Source organism: Camelus dromedarius, chromosome 3 (genome assembly GCF_036321535.1).
Source record: "Camelus dromedarius isolate mCamDro1 chromosome 3, mCamDro1.pat, whole genome shotgun sequence".
NCBI lineage: Eukaryota > Metazoa > Chordata > Mammalia > Artiodactyla > Camelidae > Camelus > Camelus dromedarius.
In genome coordinates, this window is record NC_087438.1 from 79946391 (window position 1) to 79965311 (window position 18921).

The 18921-nt window shown below is 35.9% G+C and overlaps 1 protein-coding gene across 4 annotated transcripts in view; it reads left to right on the forward strand.

The window, feature by feature from the left end:
• Nucleotides 1-18921, forward strand: part of COMMD10 (COMM domain containing 10) — a 161136-nt gene that overhangs the window by 123257 nt on the left and 18958 nt on the right. Inside the window, exon 6 of one of the 4 annotated variants that reach the window (XM_031448862.2) lies at nt 17744-18330. The exons of the other annotated variants lie outside the window; for them this stretch is intronic. Coding sequence (XP_031304722.2) covers nt 17744-17764 — 21 coding nt within the window. The 3' untranslated portion in view covers nt 17765-18330. Of the gene's footprint in view, nt 1-17743; nt 18331-18921 lie in introns of those variants that run through there. 4 annotated transcript variants of the gene reach the window in all.

Consider the following 18921-nt stretch of genomic DNA (forward strand, 5'->3'; position numbering starts at 1 on the left):
ATCCCACTCCTGGGCATATATTCGAAAAAGATGAAAGCTCTGATTTGAGAAGATGCATGCACCCCAATATTCATAGCAGCACTGCTTATAGTAGCCAAAACATGGAAGGAGCCTAAATGCCTGTTGACAGGTGACTGGATACAGAAGATATGGTATATATAAAAAATGGAATATTACTCAGCCATAAAAAAGAATGAAATAATGCCATTTGCAACAACATGGATAGACCTAGAAATTATCATACAAAGTGAAGTAAGTCAGACAGAAGATAAATATCATATGATATCACTTATATGTGGAATCTAAAAAAACAATACAAATGAACTTATTTACAAAACAGAAATAGACTCAGAGACATAGAAAACAAACTTAAGGTTACCAAAGGGGAAGGTGGGGGCAGGGATAAATTAGGAGTTTGGGATTAGCAGATACAAACTACTATATATGAAACAGATAAGCAACAAGGACCTACTGTATAGCATAGGGAACTATATTCAATATCTTGTAATAACCTATAATGGAAAAGAATCTGAAAAAGAATATGTATATGTGTGTGTGTGTGTGTATAGCTGAATCACTGTGCTGTACACCTGAAACTAAATAACTTTGTAAATCAACTATACTTTGATTAAAAAAAAAAAGAATTTTCTATTTTCCAATTTGTAAATTTGTGATTTATGATGATGTTAGTCACTCAGCCCAATAAATGTTCTCCAACTCTTTCCTTACCTCTCAGAAAACTTATTATATGTGGGATGAGCAATCTACAAATTAGACCATTTACAAATGGTGTTTTGGAATAGTATCACACATTATATGTTTTCTGCAAGAACTGACATATTTTGAAAGAAACCTCTCAGCTCGAAACAAACTCAGATTTGTCTTGTTTACTTGACCTTCTAAACTGTTCATATCTTGGACAACTTAATTTGGGATCTTTATTTTTTAAAAAGGGGGGATTATTTATGGCTCTTAAATTATCCTTTTAATGTTAGAGTATTCCTCTGCATCAAAAATAAAATTTTATGAACTTTTTCTTTAATCTGTATTTGAGGGTAAGGTCAAAAGAAAAACAATCTAAAGACTATTTTACTATTAATTAGGTTTCAGAACAATCAAGAATGAGATAGGTTTCCTGGAATTATTTAAGTATCCAGTTTCCCAATAACCTCCACCATGTAGTGATTTAAGTTTTAAAAGTGATTACCTAGTTATCAGAAAAATTGAATTCTGTTGAGATATAATTTTAATGCATTTGAGCTAGAGTAAAAAGTTTTAGGTTTGGATATAAAGAGTGAAAAACAAAGACAGAAGTCTGATTCAGTTAAAATTGTACTCAAGGCAAATTCTAAAGTATAATGCATTTTATTAATATGCATGCATAGTCTGAAGGTTGGTATATTGTGTACGTTAGCATCATAAAATCAGTAGTTATTATGCTATTCAGTGAGCTTACTAATTACAGAATAGGTAAGAAATTAGAAATTATTAAAATAAAATGAAGTCTGTTGGAAAAGCATTATAAGCATTTTCAAAAATGTAAAAGGCAGAGATTGGAAACATGAATTTCAAACTGAACCACAGTATATCTATTTCTAGGCCACATGATTTATTTAGCCCAAAAGAGGGATACCGTGAAAGGCCACTGCAAGAGATCCCTTATAATAACTGATGAAGACTTCCTTATCACTGAGAGATTGCTTTTGACCAAAAGATTATCAGATTTTTTTTTTCAGATTGTTGAGTTCCAAACCAATACATCTTGTGGTATTAAAATCTGATACAGCTTTGAGTTCGCCTGCGCTGCTTTTCACCAAAATCTCATGCTCTTGGTCCTATATTGCTTTTTTAAATGCATAAAGGATCAAAACTTGAGTATTTTTCCATATACTCTGTAATTCCGTGTGCTCGCTCAGAATTTTCACTAAACAGTTATCCCTCTGTGACCTTGACTTCTCCTTAAATAAAATTTTATAGTGCATAAAATGACTTCAGTGTAGCTTTGGGGCAACATTGAAAGTTTCAGTTTTGATATAGATGAACTGCAAGGCAACCCTGTGAAGAATAATTAGAAAAAGTTTAATGGGAAGTTAGGGAGGTAAACTGGATGATGGACAAAGAATAAAGATTATTACAACAAAGACTTGAGAAAGGTAAAGGATGACATGAGAAAGTAAACTGGTTTGTGTCAGACCCTATTTAGGCATCGGAATAACATTATGCACTTTTGTTTTTGTTGGTATAATTTTGTTTCATTTGTTTTAATATATCTGCCCCTGGCCTAAATATTTTCAGAATCTTTTGGAGTAGCTCTGAGCATAGAAAAATTTTAATAGAGGTCCTTGTTAAAGCCACTTCAGAACTGTTGTGGCCTAGCTGTGCAGATAATCTTATTTTTCTTTACTTTCCCATCAAACTTTAAAAACAGCACTAAGATAACAACCCGAAGTAGTACAATATCCACTTTTACAATTTATGTTGTGTAAAATGTCAATAATACTGTCTTTAGCAATTTTTAAAATTGTTTTTAGTGAGAGAATATTTATTGGACTACTTTAATCAGTTCACTTCGAAGCCAGGTTACCAACTATCTTCTTCCTTTAAAGTCGCAATTTTTACCACATATACTCTTTACTTTGGTGTATTTAGGACTCCTGTGGTTAGGGCTTTTCCAAATATATAAATAATTACCAGTAAGTACTTACTTTTTATTGAAAAATTATTTACTTTTTGTTTTATGATAGCAGTTAAGTAGGTTCCCAAACATCATTCCAGTGATTATTGCGTGTTAACATTGATGCCTTTTATCTGTCAGACATCTGGGTAAATCAGATGGCTTGGCCATGGCAAACTGCAAAGTCTGATTTTCTAGTGCTCATTTTACTATTAAGAGGGGATTTTAATCTAAGCACATTTGTTTAACATAGGATTTTGAAGTTACCGTGATATAAATAAAAAAGTTAGCTTATTTGTTATGGAAGTCAAGTATTCAAGTATTAGTAAAAAAAAAAAAAAAAGTTGAAATGTGGAATCGATTAGAGAATTTAGAAATCAGGAAAGATAGTTGAGGTCATTTATCCACACCCCCACCATGGCCCTCCTCCTCCAGTACATGAAATTTGAATTCTAAAAGAATAAAAGATAATGCCAGCATGGCTGAGACGTTCTGCGGGTTTATATCCAATAAACTGTACTGTTTTGTAATTTTTAAAAATCTTACTCTCTTTCTATAGCTAATTAAAATCTTAAACATAAAGTGTATAATATAGTACAGATTTAAGTTGCCTTTATATGACTTGTGCTTCTTCTTATATTTCTGTTCTTTGGGGATTCTTGGCTAGAGACCAGTTCCACATATGATTTTATGAACCAACAATGAGACTGTGGCTGTAAAGTAATAAATCAACATAATGATTCAATTAGTTGTGATTCACATAAGTCACTTTACAATCATATTTGTTATTCAGTGGTATGTTTGCCATAAAGTTAGTATCTGCTTCCAGAATTTTTAAGGATTATATTATTGCTGCTTTTTCAAATTTGATTTTATGAATAATGATAATTTATATTCCCCCAAACTTCCGTATGCTAATGTAGTTGATCCTTTTTACTCAGTGCCTTCTTTGGGGGGGGGGGGAAGCAGAATTTTTACTTTCAAACATCTAGATCACATTATCTTGCAGCAAATTGATAATTTTTCAATTGCTGAGGTAGTTGGAAAAAGTACATTTTATCTTTTGGTTTGTAAGGAATCCTTTGAACTTGTCACAGAAACTGAGAATCTTTTTGCGATTCGCTAGATGGATTAGGTATTCTTAATTAAGCATTGGGTATAGTAACCGTAATTTATTACCCTTCAGGTATTAAAATAAATGATTTCCCATCCATAGACAACTTATCTTAAATTGAAATGCTGTGAAGTTTTTAAGTTAGATCTCAGAAAGGTTAGCTGTTCTACAAGTTAGCAGGTAAGATTTTTGTGTACAGTTATATGCACTAGGGTGAAGTAGTCTGGTTAAAAAGTTTAAAAAGTAACGCTGCCTCTTATAAGATGGAGGCCTGAGTGTACATGTTGATTTCTTGTCCCTCCTGAGACCTTACTAAAATAGAAGCATAGAAGCACATAAAGGAATAGAAACCTGCAGCAAAGAAAATCAGAGACTCACTGCTATTTTAAAGTTTCAAGAAATTACTGAGAGAAGAAAAGATGGGAGTGAGATGACTGATGCAACAAGCTATGAGGAGGCTAGAGAAGAAGTGAGAGGAAACGGATCAGCCTGCCTGAACCCGAAAGGATGTCTGGACTGAGAATCTGCCAAATATAAAGAAGGGCAGGAAGATTAATTAAAGGTCTGTCCATGAACCTAGAACAGTTGGCTCCCTTCCCCCTACTTCTCCATCCCCAGGCCAGAAACCAGAGTCTAGTCTGCGAAGAAAGGGAATGAACAGCATGGGAAGGAGTAAGGTTTCTGTTGTTCGTCTTGGCACTCTACCAGTAAGTCTACACTATCTGGTCTTTGAGGGGCTGCAGCCTGACAGCTGGCTTCCCACGTGCTCACGACAGCTCTTGCCTAAAGTGAAGCTTGCCTATGTCCAAACATAACGGGGTACACAGAGCTCCTAGTTAATGCTATCACGTAGGCAAGAAGACTGATGAAAGCTGTTTTCATCATTATGTTTGTCCATTGTTTCTGAAGCCCTCAAATTATTACAAATGCTTAAATTTGTTATGTTCTTATCATTTTGATTGTTCATTAAGTATTTGTTTCCCATTTTACAGATTTTTCACAAATGGGAGCAGATTCTATTTTCAAGAGTAATTCACCTTTGGTAGCCCAGTCTTAGAAATCTACCAGAAACTGCGTTTTTCTCCCAAGATGTTTTCATTTGCTAATATATTAGTGGGATATGATTTAGGAACAATTAGTCTTTATATTTCATAATCTTACTTTGAATTTAATGATAGCATAAGCTAGCACTGATATTTAATAGTGTGTATATATGTGCTAACTGCAAATTCAGATTTATTTAGCCTCTTGGGTTGCATTTTTTGCCTGAAAGAGGTATAGAATGCTCTGTTAAAGCACTGAGAAATGTTGATCTCACTAAGTGGAAAAGAACATATTTCTTGTCTTTAAAACATTTAGTAATGTGAATTGAGTTGCAGTGTTCAGAAACATTGCAGTTAAACCCAATCTTAATTTTTCTCATTTCCTTAAATTTTCATGGGTATGCATATGGAGCTATTTTTGTATTCATTCTCAGCTAAATAAATTAGTCCAAATATGCATGACTGAAATTACCTTCTATAAAAGTTTCCAAAAGCATTTGAAAAATATCCCAAGGGTGGCAAGTCCATAATATTTTACTTGATTAAAATGCTGTACCTAGCTTCTAGATGGATATATGATCAGAAGAAAGAATCTAAAATGTAATGAAAGTTAACCATACTGTTGTAAAGTCCAAAATGATCTTGTATCACTGAATGACACTGACCTTGGAGACTAATGGAAACTTCAGTGGTAGTTTCCAACTTCTATTCATTTTGGAATTATTAAGAGTATGAAGAATATATTATACCTGTTCCTGAATGTCAGTAAACTTGGGCAAGATTATGCTGAAGCATAATTTGTGTATTGGTTTTAATCTATAATAGACTTCTATGTTTTACACTTTGGGTGCTATAGAAATTACCATTCCCGTGCATCCTTGTGATGTTTGAGATCTGAAGAGTCTTAATTGGTGGTCCTTTGTTTTGTATTTCAAGAAGTCAAAGGATGGGCATTTAACCCCCTCTGTCGCACTGTGACATTAGGAACAAGATAAAAACAAGTTTTTTAGATCTTGGAAAGACCCTATTTTATAGATACTGTAAATATATAGCTTGTTGTTGTCTACTGAGCAGAAAGATACTCTTCTTTTTTCTTCTGTTTAATATTTTTAACTTAGGTATTAACCCATTTCCAGATGCCCTGTACCATAGAAACGTTTATTTATCTTCATCTGAAATTGGTGAAAGGGAAGTGCGCAAGAGGGCATTTTAGTACAATAGTGAAGACAAAATGGCTTTTCATGCTTGGCTTGCTCTTAATGAGTACTTTGTAAATTGAAGGCTCATTTAGACCTTCAAAATTAACGTTCATGAGCATTCTTAGCAGCAGGCCCTCTGCCTACAATCATGGTGCTAGTTTAGGACTTTGTGTTCTTTTTTGTAAATACCGGTTCTTTTCAAAATTAGCAAATTTCTCAGGAAGAAAAATAAGATGTCAAATTTACTTACTGAACAAAATGAAGACTATTGTGATGGATTCAGGTTAACTCCAAACACAACAGTTGCGACAGACGATTTGAATATTCTCACATATGGACTTTTTTTACATAGTACAATTCCACAGTAAAGATTCTCTGGTCATCTGAACTTTGAGAGAAGTAATTTTCCAAGAATTAATACTGAAACTTTCTGAGTTACACTTTCATATACCTGATTTCATTATTTGGTTCCATTCTATATAAGACATTCAAAACCATCTTTATAACCATTTTTTGTGTAATTTGTTTCAGAGAGGGTTCAGCACCTCTAGAAACAATATAATGGTGATGTTTACACACCAGTTAGGATTAATTGATGTCAAGGTATGGATATATCTGAATAAAATCAAATTAATATTAAATTTAAAGGCACAGAAATTAGATCATTTGTCCATTATCAGGCATCTCTGTATAAATGAATAAAAGGAATATTTTGAGGATGTCAAAAAGCTTTCCTCTTACTGAATGTTGTCATTCTTTTCTAACAATGTCTAGAGTTTTTTAGTGTAAATGTATTTCTTCCTCCCTGACAGTCATTCTAAAATACTTTTGTACTTTAATTTTAGATCATTTCTTTTTAACATCATGCATATCAATAATTATTAAATTTAGTAAAACTAAACTAGTAAATTAGTAAGTTTAGTTTTACTGCTTTTACACATCACAATTTTTTTTTCAATATCCATTTATTTATTGATTCATTAAACAAATATTATTGCTTAGTATTTGCCAAGAACTTCCCTATATGCTTTAATTAGAAAAGTTCACACATGAAGCCGAGTAAGTATAGAAAATTTCCTCACAAAATGCAACTTTTTTTAACATTTTTTATTGATTTATAATCATTTTACAATGTTGTGTCAAATTCCAGTGTTCAGCACAATTTTTCAGTTATTCATGGACATATACACACTCATTGTCACATTTTTTTCTCTGTGAGTTATCATAACATTTTCTGTATATTTCCCTGTGCTATACAGTGTAGTCTATTCTACAATTTTGAAATCCCAGTCTATCCCTTCCCACCCTCCACCCCCCTGGTAACCACAAGTCTGTATTCTCTGTCTGTGAGTCAATTTCTGTCCTGTATTTACGCTTTGTTTTTGTTTGTTTGTTTGTTTTTGTTTTTGTTTTTTAGATTCCACATATGAGCGATCTCATATGGTATTTTTCTTTCTCTTTCTGGCTTACTTCACTTAGAATGACATTCTCCAGGAGCATCCATGTTGCTGCAAATGGCATTATGTTGTCGGTTTTTATGGCTGAGTAGTATTCCGTTGTATAAATATACCACAGCTTCTTTATCCAGTCACCTGTTGATGGACATTTAGGCTGTTTCCATGTTTTGGCTATTGTAAATAGTGCTGCTATGAACATTGGGGTGCAGGTGTCATCCTGAAGTAGATTTCCTTCTGGATACAAGCCCAGGAGTGGGATTCCTGGGTCATTATGGTAAGTCTAGTCCTAGTCTTTTGAAGAATCTCCACACTGTTTTCCATAGTGGCTGCACCAAACTGCATTCCCACCAGCAGTGTAGGAGGGTTCCCCTTTCTCCACAGCCTCTCCAGCATTTGTCATTTGTGGATTTTTGAATGACGGCCATTCTGACTGGTGTGAGGTGATACCTCATTGTAGTTTTGATTTGCATTTCTCTGATAATTAGTGATATGGAGCATTTTTTCATGTGCCTTTTGATCATTTGTATGTCTTCCTTGGAGAATTGCTTGTTTAGGTCTTCTGCCCATTTTTGGATTGGGTTGTTTATTTTTTTCTTATTGAGTCGTATGAGCTGCTTATATATTCTGGAGATCAAGCCTTTGTCGGTTTCACTTGCAAAAATTTTCTCCCATTCTGTAGGTTTTCTTCTTGTTTTATTTCTGGTTTCCTTTGCTGTGCAGAAGCTTGTAAATTTCATTAGGTCCCATTTGTTTATTCTTGCTTTTATTTCTTCTAGGAGAAAATTTTTTAAATGTATGTCAGATAATGTTTTGCCTATGTTTTCCTCTAGGAGGTTTATTGTATCTTGTCTTATGTTTAAGTCTTTGATCCATTTTGAGTTTATTTTTGTGTATGGTGTAAGGGAGTGTTCTAGCTTCACTGTTTTACATGCTGCTGTCCAGTTTTCCCAACACCATTTGCTGAAGAGACTGTCTTTATTCCAATGTATATTCTTGCCTCCTTTGTCGAAGATGAGTTGACCAAAAGTTTGTGGGTTCATTTCTGGGCTCTCTATTCTGTTCCATTGGTCTATATGTCTGTTTTGGTACCAATACCATGCTGTCTTGATGACTGTAGCTCTGTAATATTGTCTGAAGTCTGGGAGAGTTATTCCTCCAGCCTCTTTCTTTCTCTTCAGTAATGCTTTGGCAATTCTAGGCCTTTGATGGTTCCATATGAATTCTATTATGATTTGTTCTAGTTCTGTGAAATACGTCCTGGGTAATTGGATAGGGATTGCATTAAATCTGTAGATTGCCTTGGGCAGTGTGACCATTTTAACAATATTGATTCTTCCAATCCAAGAGCATGGAATATCTTTCCATTTTTTAAAGTCTTCTTTAATTTCCTTCATCAATGGTTTATAGTTTTCTGTGTATAATTCTTTCACCTCCTTGGTTAGATTTATTCCCAGATATTTTATTACTTTGGGTGCTATTTTAAAGGGGATTGTTTCTTTACTTTCTTCTTCTGTTGATTTATCCTTACTGTAAAGAAATGCAACTGACTTTTGAACGTTAATTTTGTAACCTGCTACCTTGCTGAATTCTTCAATCAGCTCTAGTAGCTTTTGTGTAGACCTTTTAGGGTTTTCTATATATAGTAACATGTCATCAGCATATAATGACACTTTTACCTCTTCTTTTCCAATTTGGATCCCTTTTATTTCTTTCTCTTGCCTGACTGCTGTGGCTAGGACTTCCAGGACTATGTTGAATAGGAGTGGTGAGAGTTGGCATCCTTGTCTTGTCCCAGATTTTAATGGGAAGCTTTTGAGTTTTTCACCGTTGAGTACTATGCTGGCTGTAAGTTTGTCATATATAGCTTTTATGATGTTGAGATATGTTCCCTCTATACCCACTTTGGCGAGAGTTTTTATCATAGATGGGTGTTGAATTTTATCAAATGCTTTTTCTGCATCGATTGAGATGATCATGTGGTTTTTGTCCTTTCTCTTGTTGATGTGATGTATTACACTGATTGATTTGCGTATGTTGAACCAGCCTTGTGTCCCTGGGATGAACCCCACTTGGTCATGATGTATAATCTTTTTTATGTGTTGTTGGATTCTATTTGCTAAAATTTTGGTGAGGATTTTGGCGTCTATGTTCATCAGTGATATTGGCCTATAATTCTCTTTTTTTGTAGTGTCTTTGCCTGGTTTTGGTATCAGGGTGATGGTGGCTTCATAGAATGAGTTTGGGAGTATTCCCTCCTTTTCAGTCGTCTGGAAGAGTTTGAGAAGGACTGGTATGAGTTCTTCTTTGTATGTTTGGTAGAATTCCCCGGTGAAGCCGTCCGGTCCTGGACTTTTATTTGTAGGGAGGTTTTTAATTGCTATTTCTATTTCCTTTCTAGTGATCGGATTGTTCAAGTGTTCAGATTCTTCTTGATTCAGTTTTGGTGGACAGTATGTTTCCAGAAACTTGTCCATCTCCTCTAGGTTATCCAGTTTGGTTCCATATAGTTTTTCATAATATTCTCATATGATATTCTGTATTTCTATTTTGTTTGTTGTCATTTCTCCATTTTCCTTTCTTATTTTGCTAATTTGTGCTCTCTCTTTTTTCTTCTTTGTGAGTTTGGCCAGAGGTTTGTCGATTTTATTTACTTTTTCAAAAAACCAGCTTTTGGTTTGGTTGATTTTTTTCTATGGTCTTGTTAATCTCTATTGTATTTAATTCCTCTCTGATCTTTATTATTTCCTTCCTTCTGCTGCTTTTTGGGGCTTTTTGTTCTTCTTTTTCTAATTCATTCAGGTGGTGGGTTAAATTGATTCTTTGAGATTGTTCTTCTTTTTTGAGGAAGGCCTGTATCGCTATAAACTTCCCTCTTAGCACTGCCTTTGCTGTGTCCCATAGGTTTTGAGTGGTTGTGCTTTCATTATCATTTGTCTCAAGGTATTTTGTAATTTCAGCTTTGATTTCCTCATTGATCCATTGTTTTTTCAATAACATGTTGTTTAATCTCCATGCTTTCCTTTTTTTCTCCTTTGTTTCTCTGTTGTTGATTTCCAGTTTCATGGCATTGTGGTCAGTAAAGATGCTTGAGATAATTTCTATCTTCTTAAAATTGTTGAGGTTTCTTTTGTGCCCAAGTACATGATCGATCCTGGAAAATGTTCCATGTACACTTGAAAAGAATGTATATCCTATTTTTGGGGGGTGTAATGCTCTGAAAATATCCACCAAATCTAGTTTTTCTATTGTAGTATTTAATTTCTCTGTTGCCTTGTTTATTTTCTGTGTGGAAGATCTGTCTAGTGATGTTAATGCAGTGTTAAAATCTCCAACTATGATTGTATTCCCATCAATATCCCCCTTTATCTCTGTTAGTAATTCTTATATGTACTTAGGTGCTCCTATATTGGGTGCATATATATTAACGAGTGTAATATCCTCATCTTGTATCACTCCTTTAATCATTATAAAATGTCCTTCTTTATCTTTCTTTATGGCCTTTGTTTTAAAGTCTATTTTGTCTGAAATCAGTACTGCAACACCTGCTTTTTTGGCTTTTCCATTTGCATGGAATATCCTTTTCCATCCTTTCACTCTCAATCTATATGTGTCCTTCTCCCTAAAGTGGGTCTCTTGTATGCAGCATATTGAAGGTTCTTGCTTTATTATCCAGTCTGCCACTCTGTGTCTTTTGACTGGAGCATTTAGTCCATTAACATTTACAGTAATTAATGATAGATGTGTGTTTATTGCCATTTTGAACTTATCTTTGCAGTTGAATTGGTGTATCCTCTTTGTTCCTTTCTTCTTCCTTTTGTGGTTTGGTAATTTTCCTTTGTATTATCATGGATTTTATTTAATTTTTGTGACTCCTTTGTAAATTTTTGGCTTGTGGTTACCCTTTTTTGTAAATCTGTCAACCCATTACTATAACTGTTTTTATTAAACTGATAGTAACATGATCTCAAACCCATCCTACTGTTAAAAAAATTTAAAAAAGAAAGAAAAAAATATTCTGTATTTCCCTGCCTCCCTCTCCCACTCTCAGTGATTTGTATGTCTTCTTTTATAATTTCATGTTTACTTTATTTGTAATTCATGAGTTATCACCTTTCCAGTTGTGTGTTTCTCATTTCTGTAGCATCCTGCTGCTTTTCTATTTAGAATAGCCCTTTCAATATTTCTTTTAGCATGGGTTTAGTGTTGCTAAACTCCTGCAGCTTTTTTTTGTCTGTGAAACTCTTTATTTCTCCTTCTATCCTCAAGGATAGCCTTGCTAGATAAAGGATCCTAGGCTGCATCTTTTTTTCATTCAGGGCTTTGAATATATCTTGCCACTCCCTTCTGGCCTGTAGCGTTTGTGTAGAGAAATCAGCTGAGAGCCTTATGGGGGTTCCCTTGTAACTTACTCTTTGCTTTTCTCTTGCTGCCTTTAGAATCATTTCTTTATCCTTGACTCTGGCCATCTTGATTATGATATGTCTTGGTGTGGGTCTATTTGGGTTCTTCCTGTTTGGGACCCTCTAAGCTTCCTGTACTTGGATATCTGATTCCTTCTTTAAGTTTGGGAAGTTTTCAGTCATGATTTCTTCAAAAACCTTTTCAATCCCCTTTGATCTTTCTTCTCCTGGGACCCCTGTTATGCGAAGATTGGGACGCTTTATATTATCCCATAGGTCCCTTATGCTATTTTCATTATTTTTTATTTGCTTCTCTTGTAGTTCTTTTGAATGGGTGCTTTCTATTGCCCTGTCTTCTAGATCACTAATTCGTTCCTCTGCATTATCTAGTCGGCTTTGCACAGCTATTAGATCATTCCTCATCTCTGTCAATGAGTTTACCCATTCTACTTGGCTCTTCTTTATAGCTTCAATTTCATTTTTGACATATTGTATATCTCTAAACACTACCTCTTTTAATTCCTTCAGCAATTCGATCACTCCTTTTTTGAAATCTTGATCTAGTAGGCTATCAATGTCTATTTCGTTGATCTTTCTTTCAGGGGATTTCTCTTGTTCTTTTATTTGGGAAACGTTTTTCTGCTTCTTCATCTTGCTCATACCTCTTTGGCACTGTGGTTTATGGAGTATCAGTTGTTTATTTTGGTCCTTAAGGATTTTATCTATCTGATGCCTATTTAGGAATAAAACTTAGGAAAAAAAGAAAAAAAAAATAAAGAGAGAGAGAGAGAATTTTAAAAGAAGGGAGAAAGGGTTTGAAAACAGTGTATAATGAATAATAGAAGAGTGAGTTGAAGCAGAGTATTAATCGGGTTGAGACGTCCTTTTAAAACCTTTACAAAAAAGGGTGGGGAGATGAATAGATGTATTTGAAACCTGTGTCTAATCAATAGCAGGACATCAAAACCCAAGAGAAATAGAAATGAATTAAGAAGTAAAGATTAAGAGAGTAATAGAAAATAGAACAGGTAAAAACAGATTTAAAAAACAAAAAGCGGGGGGGTTGTCGGTGTTCTCCTGGAGTCTGTGTGCTTTTAATGTGAAGTCTTTCTGTCTTCGTCCTGTTTTGGAAGCTCAGCTTGCTATTTTCAGAGGCCCTCTGTTGGCGCCCTCTTCTGTGCTGCTCCCAGCACCTGTCGGCAAGCCGATCGCGCCTCCTCCTAACACTGGGTCAGGTGCAGCTCTCTGCTGTGGGCGGGCGGGTCGCTGCCCCTCCGGATGCCCCAGTCAGATGTTGCAGACTGGCCAGGTAGGAGGGCGGGTCGTGCCCCCTCCCAGCACCTCGGTCAGGGGCTGTGTTCCTGCCCGAAAGGCGGGGGGGGGGGGGCCCGCTCTCGCTCTACCTGCGCCGCTGCCAGTAGCTCCGCTGCTCTGTGCGGCTGCGCGCTCCGCCCTGGTCGGCGCTCCGCCCTGGTCGGCGCTCCGCCCTGGTCGGCGCTCCGCCCTGGTCGGCGCTCCGCAGGTGGGCTCGGGGAAGACCGAGGGACAGCCCTGTCCCTGCTCCAGGCCAAAACCCAGCTCCTTGTTTGTCTTTGTGGAGCAAGTTCTCTGAGGGACCAGGATGGAAGGATCCTATCTGCCCCGGGCTGCAGGCCAGTCTCAGTCTGGCCTTTGAGGCTGCTGAGCCCTTCGGTGCGGATGCAGGTTTCGCCCCCGCCCCCGCTTGAGTGCTAAGCGCGGAGGATATGGCGGCTGTGCCTGAGCCCCGCCTCTCTTCCCCCGAAAAGTTTCGCGGGTTTTCAGAGATGGGTGTGCACCCTTCCCCCGAGAGCACATCAACCTTGCTGTTTTATGGAGGGCCCAGGTTGTTCTGCCCTGTGCACCCACAGCCACAGCGCGCAGCCCCTTGCGTTCCCCCGGGGCTGCCTCCGTGCAGCCACTCCCGTCCTCCGCCCGGCTTGTGCAGCCTGGCCCTGCCCGCGGCTGCCGGCCCGCGTCTCAGGCTGGGTGTCGGGGGGACGCTCTGTGCCCCTTTAACTTAGTTCTGTTAGTCAAGGGCTGCTCTGTACAGATCCGAGCCTCGGAGGCTCCCCCTCCGTCCCGCTGGCCTCTCAGTTGGAGAGGGGAGACCCAGCGAGCGAGCGCCAGTCCTCCTTTGCTGCTCCCTCCCCGCGGGACCTGTCCCGTGCAGCTTTGCCTTTTGTTCTTTCTTTTTTCCTTTTCTCCTACCAGATTTTTGGCGTCTTTATCTTTTGAAGAGGGCGATGTTCTGTCGGAGTTCCACAGGTGCTCTGGTTGGCTGAATGGGTCTGTAGATGTGGGTCTTGGTGTATTTGTGGGAGAGGGTGACCTGCGAGCGTCCTTCTACTCCGCCATCTTCTCTGTCTCTCTCGCATCACAATTTCTTGTATTTTACATCTTCCTCTTTGATTTTGTTTGTTTTACTGGAATTGATCATTTAGTAATATTTTTAGATTGTACCTGAATGTGTTGAGCTAGTCTGAGTCTTTGCATGACTAAAAATGTGTATTTAATCTCTCACTTGATTGCTAATTGGGCTTGACAGAATTCTACATAAATTTTACCTGAGAATTTTGAAGATTCTGCTTTATTGACTTACGTTATCTGATTTTGCTAAAAAGAATTCTGATATCAGTATGTTTTTCATACCTTTGTAAAGAATCGTTTTCTCCCTCCGTCTCTCCACCCAACCTCCCCTCCCCCACAAGATTTTGAAATTTGTATCCATGGAGTTCTGATATTACACTAGGATGTGATTAGTATCTGTTTTTAATTGTTAGTGTTCTATAGGTGTCTCATCCCCTGAATCTATCTCTAGCTAAGGGAAATCTTTATTTCTCTGATCACTTTTCACCCAGTTCTCTCTGTTTTATCATTCTATTAGGTAGCTACTGGAGCATCTGAATCTTCCATTTTTTTCTTTATGTTTTCCTCATTCTGCATTGGGTTATGGTGACTTTCTTTCTTGTCTAGCTCAGTAATTTGATCTTCAGCTGGGACCTTTAAATTATCAGCCCATTTTTTTAGGCTTTGTTTTATCATTGTTTTATCAGGCATGTTTTTAGTTTTGTAGAACTCTTTTTCACAATAGCCTTTTCTTTTGTTGTTGTTGATGTACTATCTTTTCATATCACTGAGAATGTCGATTATATTTGAAGTTTTTTGTTTCTTTTATTTTACCTGAATGGTGTGTTCCTTCAGTTTAAATTTAATGAGATTGTTGCTAATTTTTCTTCAAATGAGTGGTGATTCTTGATCTCTAGTGTGTATAGTTGAAAGCATACATGGAGGAGTTTTTGTGGCTGGAGAGTATTTACTCCTCAGCCCAGATGAGAATCCAGCCCTCGTGGGGGTAATAAGATTCTTATGACAGAAGCCTTCATCCAGTGACTGCAGGGCAAAAGGACGGAGTACAGCTGGGCAGCGTATTCCCTGTTGCTGGAGTGTGTCCTCTGGGTTTGGGACTCCCCCATAAATTGCCTGCTACCTTGTTCTATTTCCTTCATCCCACTGTTCACTCTGAGACTCTCCATACTTAGAAATCACATTTGAGAAAATATACTTGTGCTTTTGTTATTTATAGACCAATGAGTTTGTGTTTTGTGTCTCTCAGGGCCTTTACGGTAGCTTCTCTGTTGCTTATTTTAGCCTCAGTTTTCTCTAATTTGATTTTTTTTCTCTTAGTCAGTCTCCTCTGATTTTTAGTTTAGAACTTCCTCCAATTTTCTGGTCTGCAGTGGTGTTCTTTCTTATTTTCCTGTGCTCTTAATGTTTCTTCTTTTTAAAAATATATTCTGTGTGGAATTTAAAGGGAAGGGAAAGAGGTAAATATGTCCTCATTTACCATTATGATCTATTTTCTCTTAAAACTACGGATTTAAAATTAAGAGAACTTAGAAGATGATGAAACTATTTAATGGAAACGTATCAACATATTTTAAAAGGAGGAGACTATGCTGAATGTTTATAGTGCTTAATGAGTTTGTAAAAGCCATTTATTTAGCATTAACCTTCGTGAGTTCATTTTTTCCTCTAAGAAAACAAATCAAAGATACTGACTTTGGAGCAATTTCTTGGGCACTGTTTATTGTTAGTCATCCTATTTAAGAAGAACTTGCTTAAGTGGTACTTTTCTTTCATGGTAACAAATGGATTATTTTGATATATTCAATCCTCAGTTTTAACCCATTTTATGAACCTATTTTATTTTCAAAAGGAGCATGGTATGTCAGTATATTGATTGGTAAATTTTAACTTAGCAATATTAAAAGAATTAAACCTAATGTACTTTAATGGGGATTATTACAAGAACTTCACTGTCTTGTTTTAGGCAAGATTCAGTAAAAAGAAAAAATCGTGTATTATATTAATAGTCATGCAAAGCAATAGCCAGTTTGCACAAGTAAATTAACTATCTGCTAAAATGGACAGGTTGATTTTTTTTATAACCTCCTTTTAATTAATTAATTTTTGAAAAAAGAATACGACTTAAAATTAAATCCCAGGCTTTAATGTCATCTTGTTCATAATTGTATTTTGAAAGAAAGTTTGCTATTTTAAGTGTTTAGAAGAGAATAAGGAAATATTTTCATTTACATGGTTCTGGTTTATTTATGGTGTAAGTACTATATGTTTTTTCATTAAACAATCCAAAAATAGGAGGACATGAAACATATTCTCTTTGTGAAAGTTAGAAATTATCAACAAATCAGTAAGACTGCTTTTATTTTTTTTTTTTTAATTTTTCTTTAGGAGAGTTAGACTGCTTTTGTTCATGAATTGCTTCATGGAGACTTAACGAAATTTGATTTCATTTTTGTCTTTTACTTTTTTCTAGCAAAACCAGTTCTTACTTTAGAGACATCAGTAGCCCACAGAAATTTGTTGCTTTTCTTTTCAAAGTACACCTGCATCCAAAACTGATTAAAAGCACACATAAAAAGAAAACTGCCATAATGAAGTATATTTCTCAGTACTACCTGATTTGCCAATATGACTAGTTTTGATTAAAAAGAAGTTGATTATAATATTCAAGACTGTTTATTGAGCAGAAAAACTGGATGCAATCAGAAATCAGAGGTGTACCCAAGGAGACACTAAATCTGAAAGTCTTGATGTGACAATTGCTGTTTCCTTTTACGGTTTTTTTGGTCTCGCTACAGTAATACTAAGTAGTTCCTCTCCAGGTATCGGAGGATTTTCTTGTTGGGGAGGGAGGATGGTGATGCTTTCATTTTACATTTTTTTTTTTAATGATATTAGAGTGATGTTGCAGGTATTCTTATCATATCTTACTAAAACTCTTTTATCAAATTGATCAGTACAGCCTGCGGCTGGTTACTTCCAAAAATATGTTACCATGACTAGAAGTTTTCATTTCAGTGCATTTATTTGACACCTTTCTCATTGTTATTGACTAAAACACTTGATTCTTGCCTCTTCTTTCTTTGTATCTATTTTCTCATTTTTGTTCTGCAGCCTTCTGCATATGTACGTATCTCTGGCTTCTTCATTTGTATCAACTAGCACTAATATTTTAGTGCCTGACTTTCATCTTCACTTAGCAACTCAAGTTGTCGTTGTTTATGGTTGACCAGCAGGCTTGGTGCTCCTGCTCTACATATTCTCAATCTCTCATCAACCTCTGGTATTACTGGCCAGCCGTACTTAGTGTTTTTACTTTAGAAATATTCTTTTTCCCTTAGTTTTATAATAATTTTAGGTAATATTTATTGCGAACTTAATTTGTGTCATTCACTATTCCAAGCACTTTTCGTGTCATACAGTCTTTACTCCAGTCCTGAGATGAGTTATTATTCTTCTTCCCATTCACAGGTAAGGAAAGTGAGAAGCTGAGAGACTGATTACATTGTGTGAAGCTCTACAACTAATAAGTGGTGGAACCAGGATTCAGACGCAGGCAATCTAACTCTAGAGCTGGTGCTTTTAACTTCTAGATGCTGTCTTGCTTTTCTAATCAGTGTTTCCTCTCATCGTTTTCAGTTGGAGTCTAGGTCTTTATATTTTTATTTGGCGAACACTTACTGTAATGTTAAACATTCCTGTATCCCTCAGAGCTGTCCAAGTATCAGTTAATGTAGTTTTCAACAGGGTAGGAGTTTAATACATGTTATGGGTCAATTTCTTTTTGTTGCACTTGGAAATTAAATTTAAGGAGAAATGTCATTACAAGGTTCAAAGTTAGACGTAAGAGGATATAGAAATGACCTGCATATGTGTTTTTACTTTATCCATAGTTCTTCAGTTCCCTAATAGCTCTATAACAAGACATTATAATGCCTGGATTTCATCATTAGCAATTAAGATACAATTATCTAAAGCTGAAAATTGAATTTAGGGCCAGATTTTTCAATGTTAATTATTTGAAAATGTGTAACTTTCCTCATTATAAAATGAATTCTTGTTTAAGTATTGGTTGTCTAGTCCTTGTCTGTGCATTCCCAGGTCTTTTACTCTGAACTAAGCTAAATATAAAATGGCTATGAATTTTGCTCTTTCCATTTTGTACCAACAAAGTGAAAATAATTTTTTATAACTTCATTACTCATTTCCAAAATAATTTGAAGTACAAGTTAGGCCCATTTGTGCCATTTTTGGCAATATTTCTATGTCAGATATTTTACAGTCTTCCATTTAAAACGGCCCATGTAGTATCAGGGTTCGTTGTTTCCTTTTTAAAAATGAGTATAAAATTAGAAAAAATGCCTTGGAACTTGTTTCTTTAGTCACTATAATAGGAGCAGTTAATCTAGCGAAGGAAGAAATTGAAAGTTTTCATATTTGGTTGTCATGACTAAAAATTCCTATGACTTTATAGACAGTCTTCACTAATCTAGAAGCAAGTTTTTATCTATACATGCATATTTTAGAAAATTAATAGTTCACATTTTTTTTTCTTGAGGACTTTTTTCTAAACGTGTAACTACTAAGATACATTTGAATTGCAGCAAATCATACTTTGCGAGAAAATTAAGAGTTAGATAGAGCTGGAC